The sequence below is a fragment of the Melitaea cinxia genome, chromosome 7 (genome assembly GCF_905220565.1).
Source record: "Melitaea cinxia chromosome 7, ilMelCinx1.1, whole genome shotgun sequence".
Classification (NCBI taxonomy): domain Eukaryota; kingdom Metazoa; phylum Arthropoda; class Insecta; order Lepidoptera; family Nymphalidae; genus Melitaea; species Melitaea cinxia.
Genome location: NC_059400.1, coordinates 2,019,802 through 2,031,972, shown reverse-complemented (window position 1 = coordinate 2,031,972; position 12,171 = coordinate 2,019,802). Strand labels below are relative to the sequence as shown.

Genomic DNA, 12,171 nt, shown 5'->3' with positions numbered 1-12,171 from the left:
TACTAAAAATATATGAATTTACTTTGAAATATAGTACTCATATGTCTTGTGTCTGTTGCAGTTATAAATATGGTTTTAGTAATACTTTATTTCATATATTCCTTCCACAGCCGCTAGCTAATTAGCCAAAGCTATTACCTAATAAAATCTCACCAAATAAACTTATAATATGTTAATAAATATAATTTTTTTTTTTTACAATATAGGTTATTTTTATTTTCAGTAAAATGTTGCAACTCGGTTCGTCAAAGCCATGGCCAGATGCGATGGAGGCTCTCACTGGCCAGCGTAAGATGGATGCCAGTGGAGTTCTAGAATATTTTGAACCCCTTTACGAGTGGTTGAAACGGGAGAACGAACGCACCGGAGAATTCATTGGTTGGGAAGCAAGTAACGTCCGTAAGTAGAATAACATCGATTTTTTTGTTTGTTTTAAGGCGTAATTTGTATTAGGGCGAATTTTCATAGAGAATGATCTAATCTCATAAAACTCCATGATTGTATATAAGGTGTTCGACTCCTAATGCATTCTTGAGAATTGAAGAAACGTAGTTAGGAGTCGAACACCCGAAATATTGCTTATAAGATAGGATTTTTTATTATCGTATTTAGTTGATTCCCTTTCGCATATGAAATATTCTTACAAACTGACCTACAGTCTTTATCCTGTCTTGCAATCTGTTAAGCGTGTTTAGTCTAAATAATTATAAGGCTATCTAAAATTTTCTAATTTTTAGAACCTTTTATTAACTAGACATAAAACAAAATAAAGTTAGTGAACTGGAAAAAAAGAATTAGCCGTATAAAACCAATCGTTCTCAAGTTTAGCGCTTAGCAACACTTAAAGCGATTCCATTTTATTTATAAAGTACGTAAAGAATGCTTTTTTTTCAGAATACTGCACACCAGAACAAAGAAGTGCTATGAAGAATTCAGAATTCCAAAGGAGATTACACAAATACGCTGGTGTTTAATAATCTTAAAACGAATAATTTATTATTTTTTTCTTATTTAATAGTTTCGAAGCAATTATTACACGTTCTTTTAAAAGTTCATATGTTGTTATTAAGCATGTGATATTTGTCAATGTTATGTATCCTTACCCACATCCTTACACATCCGTACCAGGTAGAGCAGGATATATCTTGACCAAAATCTGGAGTAGCCTGACTCGGGATCTTCTTCTTGACTTGACTTGAGGATCTGAGGACCTCAGTCTTACAGAAGATCACAATTCAATCATCATCATCATCATTTCAGCCTATCGCTGTCCACTGTTGGACACAGGTCTCCACAAGTTCGCGACAAAAATGGCGTGAACTCATATGTGATGCCTATAGTCACCACGCTAGGCAGGCGGGTTGATGACCGCAGGCTTTGTCGCACCAAAAACAGCAGTTGGATGGCTATCCCGCCATCGGTCGGCTTTATAAGTTCCAAGGTAGTAGTGGAACTGTGTTACCCCTTAGTTGCCTCTTACGACACCCACGGGAAGAGATGGGATGGATATATTTTTAATGCCGTAGCCACACAGCTACACAACAACACTACTCAATTAAATAGCGCTCTCAATTAGTCTTGTGTTTCGGTGGTGAGTAACGGCCGAACCCAATATTCAATCTAAAGATAGAGATAGGTAGTTATCATCGACTGCTAATAACTAACTATCTATCCTTTGTAGTTGTCCCAATAATTCGCATAGGGGACTACTATCTCCAGTTAGCTGTAGACAGACCGGCTACCTGAGCTCTCCCTTACATTCTAGTATACGCAGCGTCACAGACGGCCTCAGTTATGTTACACAGATGTTTTGTACTATTTAAATTTGTCATACAAATTTTATTCATATTAAAGTAATCTTGTTTTATAATAATATGGACAAATTAATTTTTACACAGACTTTTTAATTTATAATAAATGATATTATTTTAATATGGAATGCATGGTAAATCTAGTAACGGAACGTTTTAACACGACACGAAAAGACGCTACGAGGCCATTACGCTTTATTGAATCGTCGTTTCGTTTGAATTTGTATAATTTTTTTACAAATCAAAATTCAAATTATACAAATCATTGCAAATTATACAATCATTCACCAAATTGTTTGTTTTATTCATAAGATGAGTAAAGTAAGTATTATTTCACAAGAAACTTATTATTTTTATTCAATTAATTGTTGCAAAAGAGCAATATCACTTGAACTGCTACTTGAACTTGAGTCTGCCATTATTTTTCACTCGAAATTATTTTATTTTAAACAAAGAAAATACTTTTGCAATTAATAAATCTTAGTTATCCCCCGATAACTATAGATCGGATATTGTTGTTACTAAAGATAACCAACGTTACTGACAGATAGAACTCTATTATTATTGGGACGCTTACACTGTTATTTTCATACGAACTGTTATCTCTGGTAAGCTATCCTCCCTCTCGTCGATAGACAGCTTTGAAGGATAAGATTGCCTATCGTCGACAAGTTTATTGGGTCAGTAAAATGAATGATAGATAGATATTTCTGTCTCTAGTAGGACATAACCAGAGATAGATTGAATATTGGGTTCGGCCGTAAGTTGACCAGAGCTCTTGGGGAGGGTCGGGTAGTAGTAGGACGGTGTAAGGTCACCAAAGCGATGCTTCTGGTGTTGCAGGCGTCCATAGGCTACGGAACCGCTTAACATCAGGTGTTTCCGACCTATTCGTATAAAAAATGGATTATTTCTGGATGTAGTATTGGTAATGTTTCATGCTTAAGCGATTATAATTTTAATTGTTATCCGTGTTTTAGGTTAAAGCTAACTGATATAAGTTTTTAAACGACTTCAAAAAAGGAGGACGTTACTCAATTCAACCGTATTCATATATATATATATATATATATATATATATATATATATATATATATATATATATATAGATATATATATAGATATATATATATATATATATATATATTGATAATTCTTTTTTTGTTGGAAAGGGGATGGTGGTACCTGGTTTGGTACCATGATAAGGAAACCAGGATCCGATGATGGGATCCTAGAGAAGTCGAGGAAAACTTTCTAAAATCCGCATAACTTTTTGCTGGGTGTACCGATTTTGATGATTTTTAAGTTAATCGAAAGCTGATGTTTAATCATGTGGCCACATTTAAGTTTCATCGAGATCTAGTTACAACTTATGGAGTAATCTTTGATAATACGTATTTACTTGACTAATTTTTCGTCTACCTACGTTGTATTACTTGTCGATATAATTGAAGTCGGTTTTTTTTCGTTTGCCTGCAAACACAATTATTATAAATAAAATTATATATGTATATTTATTACATTAAAATAACACAAATATAAATAAGTATTTCATCTACACTTGAGGCGAGAATTGAACAACGTCTTTAAGGCCGGAAGTAGGTTCATTGCCGCCAATTTTATATTAAAAAAATATTTTTTTTTTTTTATAAAGTCATTGTACTTTAAAACAATTGTTTTATATACGATGTATAAGGAAATAAAAAATATAGTAAAAAGATTAAAGTTGAATATACTTCAAATAATAAAATCCGTGCGAAAAATACGAATTTTATTATATTTTAGTGGTAGTTTTTATTTTTATTCTAACCTGACTTAAATAAAAAACAATCATCGGAAAACCTCTATTGTTTGATAAATAGCCTTTTCCCACTAAATGCTATTGTTTAAAAGTTATCGTAAAATTAATGTAAGATATACCGTCTCATTCTATTTATTTTATCTCAAATAATAATTATATAACATATACCATAGTATACACACACAAAACAAACACAAACGCCTAAATTGTTACACGTATGGCCGTATTATCTATGAATAGTGCCCCCAGCCAATCACGCAAAAAAGGCGCACCAAGACGTCGAGTTGCGGAGAAAAGCCCGTGCAAAACAACAACAACAACAACAACAACATGGCCGTGATACGGTCTAGAAAATAATGACAAGCATAGAGTACTGGTGCACAACCGATATAATACCAAAAGAGTAAGAGAACACAAATTAGTTGAAATATATGTAAATACTTGTAATGCCAAAAGGACGATTCAGTATTTGGTGCTAAAAATATTTAATAACGTAGTATGGCTTAGAGAATTAAAGTTTGATGAAAAGTTAATAAGTTGATTATAAAAAATAAATTGAAAACTGAATTTCTTAACGAGTTCGCCAAAAGTATTGATTTTTGAGTTTCAATAAGTTTGTTAAAAATTGTTCAAAAATTGTTTAAATATTAAAAAAAAAAATGAGGTAGTGGTGCTAGGTAAAATTTTATAGTATATCGACTCGCCCCGGTACGGTTGCAAAAATTATCTGTGTTCCTCTACTGTATTATGCATTTATTATACATATAAACCTTCTTCTGGAATCACTCTATTTACTAAAGTAAACCGTATCAAAATCCGTTGCATGGTTTAAAGATCTAACCATACAGACAGCGGGAAGTGACTTTGAATACTATGTAATGATGTTGACAAGCGATAAGTCTACCGATAAACTGTCGCGCAGTTTAGGGGGTTACGAAATTATAAACGTATTAGGTCCAAATAAAAAATTTAGTATTGTTTGTCATGAGCGGCAATGAAACCGGTAACTGAAGCCAGAAGCCAGAACTGTTACCGTTGCGCAAACACATCGTATAGTAATAGATTATTATTTTTTTTATGTCGCTAGGTCGGCAAACAAGCGTACGGCTCACCCGATGGTAAGCGATTACCGTAGCTTATAGACACCTGCAACACCTGAAGCATCGCAAGCGCGTTGCCGGCCCAATCCCCAATCCCCCCAGGAGCTCTGGTCACCTTACTCACTAACAGGAACACAATACTGCTTGAAAACAGTATTATTTTGCTGTGATCTTCTGTAAGGTCGAGGTACTACCCCAGTCGGGCTGCTCCATATTTTGAGCAGGAAATGCCCTACCTCAGTTAAATTTATTTTTGCGATCACATCTGCTATTTGTAAATAATCGTACAGCTAGATATCTAACTAAATTGCATCAAGTATCCCTTAATAACGTTATTACCCAAACGACCTCTTTATCTCGTTACAATAATGAAGCGATGTTTATTCAACTTGCGCACGAAGCGGCTTCACGTCGGCTAATGGTGTTACAAGGTTGGGCACTAATGTTATATCGTAAAAATACAACCTACCTTACTAGGGCCTACTTAGGTATTGTAGTAATTAAATCGAACATTTTGTTTGTTTGTTTCAACGCATTAGAATATTATAATGTTGGCTTTAGCTCTTGGCTCATTATATGGCTTCATTGAGGTAGGGTACAGGAAATATTCTGCATAAAATTTTAAGAGCCTGACTAGGGAAGTTCCTCAACTGTATAGATGATCTCGACGCTTCAGCCGATAATATCTCACTGCTGGGCATAGGTCTCTTTCCCCATGTAGGAGAAGGGTCAGAGCTTAATCCACCATACAGCTCCAAGGCGGGCTGGCAAATTAGAAGATATCAGTCTCAAAATACTTGCTCTTAAGTCTTAAGTAGTGTTGTGTCCTATTGTGACAGAGTTAGTCAGAGTTACCAGGCAAGGTCAACGATAGAGTCGACAATGGGCTTACGATGCTTCTGGTGTTACAGGTGTCTATAAATATCTATGGTAATCACTTACCATCAGATGGGCCGTACGCTTATTTGCCACTGTTACAGGTTAATGCTTTAGCGGTCGCGCGCTTGATCTCAGCACTTTTTGTCTTTGTTAGTGAATATCTTGATAACTTCTTACCGTTTTTATTGAATGAATCGTATGAATTAGGACTTACTATTCTGTGTAAGATAACAACTGTTTGAGGGAGTGCAGCTATATAATAATTTACCAAATCATGTTAGGGGTTCGGACAGCATGAATATTTTTAAATCGAAATTAAAAGAACATGTATATACAATGTTATTATAAATGTTTCGATTAAGCGTTCCAGAGGTAAAAAAATTTACATCATACTATAGTACATATATCGATTGTATCTCATTATAAGCGAATATTACGTTTTTATAAGAAAATAAATTCTTTAAACCTATAATAAGTTTGGCAAATTAAATTAGCTGTTTCAAAAATTATTCAAGGATCGTCTTAAATATCTTTTTTCCACTGACCGTCGTAGGTCAACTTTGCCTTGTAATTGATTCTTTTTTCATACAAAAAATAATTGTGTAATCATTTTTTTCTTTCGTAAATAAAAAATGAATATCAAAGAAATAATAATATTATTGTTTGTTTAAAACTTTTTGTCTCGATAAAGCCTTCTTAAAAAAGTTTACTCACCTGTATTACCAACTCCCGTGAAAGGTACACTATGATCATTGATCTATAAAAAACTATAATACATTGAAATTATTTTAAATAGTTATTTTTTTACTTCTTCTTCTTTTTGATTAATGGCTTTCAATTGTGCCAAATGAGCAAAGATGATTTCGCCAATGTCACGTAGAATGGAGAATACACGAAGTAGATTGATCGGTGCAGTAGAGTTATTTTTTTAAGAATGCTTTGAATGGAAAAAGATTATAAGTTGTCAGTTTGTTTATATGAGTTATGGGGTTGATATCTTATAGAAGAATTTTTCAGATTCAAACCCTTAATATTAAATTTGTTTATTATTACGACCGCTCCGGTTTAGCGGTGCGAGTTGTCACCTAAAACACCGAGGGTTTCCGGGTTCGGTTCCCGCACGGGATTAATATTTGTATTTGTATAAATCTCTCTTTCCAGTTTTGATGTCTGTCATGGTGGCACGTTAAGGCGTCGGTTCCGGTTGTTATTATAAATACCTGAATGCGATCGTTACTCATAATAGGGAACGTATCCACTAAACCGCAGTGGAGCAGCGTGGTGGATTAAGCTCCAACCCTTCTCCTAAATGGAGATAGAGGCCTGTGCCCAGCAGTGGGATATTAGAGGCTGAATGTGTTGTTTATTATTAATAATTGCAGTTTAATATTTAACGTATCGTACACTTCCTTATACGAAGTTTGTATGATATTGCATAAATAGGCGTGACCTTAAGTCGATAAACATAAAATAATAGTTACGTTAACAATTATCTTTACATTTGTTCCCACGATTCATTGGAAAAATACGTAGAGATTATTTATTATTAAGACTGCATAATCTTGGATAATTTGCTTGATTTTAATTGAAAATTAAAATTTTGATCTAAAGAAAAAAAGAGTACTTAATTTGGACTAGCTGTGTCACGCGGTTTTACCCGCGTAATTTCTGATCCCGTGGGAATGTCGAGATCAAAAGTAGCCTACGTGTTATTCTAGATCTCCAGCTACTTTCATACCAAGTTTCATTAAAATCGATCTAGTAGTTTTTGCGTGAAAGAGTAATAAACATACATACATTCATCCTCACAAACTTTCACATTTATAATATTACTATACTTTGGAATAACTATTGTACGAAGACATGTTTATATTATTTTAGTACAAAAAGAAACTCAGTACCAAAAATTATTTTAATATCTGCATGTAGAATGAAGAAATGAAAAATGAAAATTAGTAGTAGGTATAAGTATTGAATTTGCAAAATATAAAAGGTTTTGTGGAACAATTTTTTACACATTTTATTTTAACATATATATAGACACTTTTAACCGACCTCAAAAAGGAGGAGGTTACTCAATTCGACCGTATACATGTATATATTTGGGGATAACTACGTAATTCTTTTTTTGTTGGAAAGGAGATATCTCAGGTGTGGTACCGTGATAAGGAAACCAGGATCTGATGATAGAATCTTAGAGAAATTGAGGGGAACCGTCAAAACCGTAGTGACGACTAGTGCGTTTGTTAATTTTTTTCGTCATTTTACGTTATTTTACTTGTTTATGTGACACAATTATTTCAAATGTGTCTAATTAATTACTCTGTATATATTTTTTATCCTAGCAATTTTTTTCAGCTGCGTTAGCCGTGTATCATATCCATATCGTATCGTGTCCTATAAATAGTTTTTTTTAAATATATATATAGTTTTGGTCCATTCGACTTGTTTAATTATTTAGTCAAAAAATATTTCAAAAAGCGGTAAAAGCCTAAAAGCGGTACTTTATATACAACTAGCTGTGCTCGCGACTTTGTCCACGTGGAATTTAAAAAAAAAGTTGAGTGTGCAGAGGTACAAAATAAATAAATTTGTAAAATAAAAGTAGCCTAGGTTACTCCTTATTATTTCAGCTATCTGCCAGTGAAAGTTCCGTTTAAATCGGTCCAGTTGTTTCAAATATTAGCCGGAACAAACAGAAAGACAGACAAAATTTGTAAAAAATGTTATTTTTGTATATGTACCGTGTATAAATCTGTAGGACCCGTCGGCCCCGACTTTAGATTTAGGCAAGCACTGGCTCACTACTACCACACTGGAGCGCAGGCGCACGTCTATTCCGTACCGCGTTCGTCACTTGACTACTCGACGTTGACAGCTACCCCCTCCCGTGTGGTACGTGAGACAGTGTATTGCATCTATTATATAGATACAAACACTACATCCCTTCCTTTTTAACAAGTTTTAATTGATTGCTCTGTTCAACTCAAATGTATAAACATGTTATATTGTTATAAACATTAAATACACAAAATTGTAAATAAGCATCTTATATTTTTTATTTTAATTACAAATTAATGATTTCCAATCAGATTGTTTCATTCATTAATGTTTGTTGTATCTTCATTTAAATTATCGTCTTGAACAGATTTCCATTCTCCTTCTACTCGCTTTAAATGTATCACGTTCCTTCGTAGTATTTGTCCAGTTTCTTCATTTCTTACCGTAACATCTCCACATGTAGTTTTTTCGACTACATGAGGCGTAGGGTTAAATGTACTTGCAAGTTTGTTTGTCCTATCTAGTTCTTTAACATACACCTTATCCTTCTATCAATTCGGGATGTTCTGCTCTTCTTTTCCTATCTCCGTATTCTTTTCCTTTTTCTTTTTCCAACTTATCCCGATCTCTTACTTCCGAATCATCTTTTTTGTCAATGTCTTGTAGCATCGGAATCTTATCTCTATTCCTTCTTTTAAAGAAAAGTTCTGAAGGAGTCTTTCCTGTTACTGAGTGAGGAGTAGAGTTATACATCATAAGGTACTCATATAATGTTTCTCTCATATCTCTTTTTTCACTTACACTTATTCTGAGGCGCTTTAATATGTCTCTATTTTGGCGCTCAACTTCCCCATTCATTTGCGGCCAATATGGGACAGTACTAAAAAGTTTAATGTTGCAATCTTCACAAAAAGTTTTAAATTCCTCACTCACAAACTGCCGGCCATTATCTGCAGTGATTGATTGTGGATAGCCCAGTCGGCTAAAGAGTTCCTTCAGGATTTTAATAATTTGTGAACTTGTTATGGTCCTGGTGATTTTTACTTCTTTATATCGACTGTAGTAGTCAATGATCACTAAAATGTAATCGTTATTTGGCAATGGACCTAACAGGTCAATCGCGATGTCTATCCAGGGTTCATACGGAAGCTCCCTACGTTTCATAGGTGCTGGAAGATTCGGTAAGCTAACGAGGATACAACTTTTGCACGATTTCACCATCACCTCGACGTCTTTGTCTATTCTAGGCCACCAAACTTTAGACCTCAAGCGACCTTTCATGGCCACGATTCCTGGATGGCCTTCGTGAGCTGCATGCAAAACTTGTTTCCTAAGATTCTGTGGTATGACTATTTTGTTCCCTCTTAATAGAATATTTTCGTAAAAGCATAATTCTTCCGAAAATATTTTGTAGCATTTTACACTTTCATCCCACTGGTTATTAAAAATTCCATTTCTTACTCTTGAGATTTCGTTATCAGCTTCCGATTCTTTAATTATTTCTTGCATTGAAATTGCCTGAGGTCTTGATAGTTCAACTATTTGAAGAATGTAGTTTTCAGGTGATGTCCCGTTTGAATGATCCGAGTGCTGACATAGTCGCGATAATGGGTCCGCAATATTGGTCCTTCCCGGTTTGTATTTCACATTATATCGGTATGCTTGAAGGCGCAAAACCCATCTCTCAACACGAGCGCATGGTTTTGATCTCGGACTGAATATAAATTCAGGTGGCTTGTGATCCGTTATCAAATCAAATTCTTTGCCAAAGAGAAATGTATTAAAATGCTCTATAGCCCACACAAGAGCAAGAGCTTCTTTTTCCGTTTGGCTATATTTCCTTTCACATTGGCTAAGCGTTCGATTTCCGTATGCAATAATTCTAGGTCCATTGTTATTAATCTGAACCAGGACTGCTCCTAGTCCTACTGGGCTTGCGTCAGCTATTACTTGTGTCTTGTCATTAACATCATAATATCCCAAATTTTGTATTCCCGATAATGCGTCTTTCAGTTTTGTAAATGCTTCATTTTGTTTGTAAGTCCAGTATTCTTCAATATTTGCCTTTTTGCCTAATTTCTTTCTTAGTATTTCTTTTATTGGTTCCGTCATCATTGCCAAATTAGGGATCCATTTATTTATGTAGTTTACTAGTCCTAAAAAGCTTTGCAACTCTTCAATCGTTTTTGGTACTCTAAATTCAGATATACTTTTGATGTATTTTGGAAGTGGCTTCACTCCTTTCGATGTAAGTTCATGTCCCAAGAAATTTATTTTTTCAACTTTGTAAATACACTTGTCCTGGTTTAGCAAAACATTATTTTCTTTAAGTATGTCTTTCACTCTAGTTAGTCTCAAATCATGTTCTTCTTCTGTGCTTCCCCAAATCAAAATGTCATCTATAAAGTTTATAACTCCTTCACATTTTATTAGCATTTTCTCTAAAATTTTTTGGAATAATTCTGGAGCACATGTTACCCCGAACATAAGTCTTTTGTATCTATAAAGACCATTTGATGTTATAAATGTTGTTAAATGTCTCGAATCTGGATGCAGCTCCACTTGGTGGAACGCATTCTTGATATCCAGCTTTGAGAAATACTGAGCCTTTCTAATCTTTGGTAATAAATTCTCCATGCACGGCAATGGATGGTTCTCTCTTGAAATTGCTGAGTTTGCACGTCGCATGTCCACACACACCCGTACTTCGCCATTATCCTTAAGGATCGGGACTATTGGAGAAACCCACGGTGATGGTCTGTGTACCTCCTCTATAATGTCCGAATCAAGTAGTTCTTCTATTTTTTTATTTATCTTTTCCTCTAGTGGTATAGGAATTCTCCGGTAAGGTTGCATAACTGGTTTTACAGATGAATCTACAGGAATTTCTACTACGATGTCCTTAAATTTCGGAAATGGCTTATTTAGTTTTCCATTTAGTTGGACTTGGTTTATATCACCGCCCAATTTTAAGACGCCAAGCCGCATGGCTGTATCTTTGCCAAGTAAGTCACGTGGTCCATTGTTAATAACATAAATGGTGCTGCGTTCCATTTTACCGTTCACTTTTATTACGGCTTCAAATGATCCTTTCACATCTAAAGGTGTTTTACTTCCGTAGGCAAGAAATTTTTTGTTCGGTTCTTTTTCTTGATTAAAACAACAAACCCCATTTTTCTTAAGATATTCCCAGGTTTCAGTAGATATCAAATTCAGTCTGCAACCCGAATCAATTAGCATTTCCAAAGTAATTCCTCCAAGCTCACATTTTATTGTTGCATCGTCATTTAAATTAAATATATATTGAACATCTCCATTTTCAACTGAATTTACTGCAGCTTCTTTCCTTTGTCTTTTGTTATAGTTTTTATCTCCAGAGGTTTTTCCTTCAAATTTCCTTTTCAGTTGATTAGATTTCGTCCTGCAGCATCTTTGGAAATGACCTAATTTTCCACAGCCATTACACTTTTTATCTTTTGCAGGGCATGCAAATCTTTGGAAAAGGTGAGTAGTAGTTCCACATCTAGTGCATTTTGATGGTCTATTATCCTCGTTATCTTGTTTACCATTTGTTTCTGATCTTAATCCTTCTTTGTTTGTACCCTTTATTGCATTTACTTCATTTGTCTTTGTCCTATCTTTTTGTTCGTAGATTTCTAGTTGGTAATTGACAATTTCTAGAGTATTTGCTACTGTTGTTACTTTGTCTAACGTTATTTCGTCCCCCATTGTTAACATCTTTTTCCTTAATTCTGATGAAAGGCACTTCTCAATAATTTGATCTATGATGTGTTCATCT

At 34.4% G+C, this 12,171-nt stretch overlaps 1 protein-coding gene across 1 annotated transcript in view; it reads left to right on the top strand.

The window, feature by feature from the left end:
• LOC123655083 (angiotensin-converting enzyme-like) overlaps positions 1-12,171 on the top strand; it is an 81,996-nt gene that overhangs the window by 19,891 nt on the left and 49,934 nt on the right. Inside the window, exons 23-25 of the mRNA XM_045590921.1 lie at positions 224-399; positions 895-966; positions 11,243-11,377. Of these exons, the coding sequence (XP_045446877.1) occupies positions 224-399; positions 895-966; positions 11,243-11,377 (383 nt within the window). The remainder of the gene's footprint in view (positions 1-223; positions 400-894; positions 967-11,242; positions 11,378-12,171) is intronic.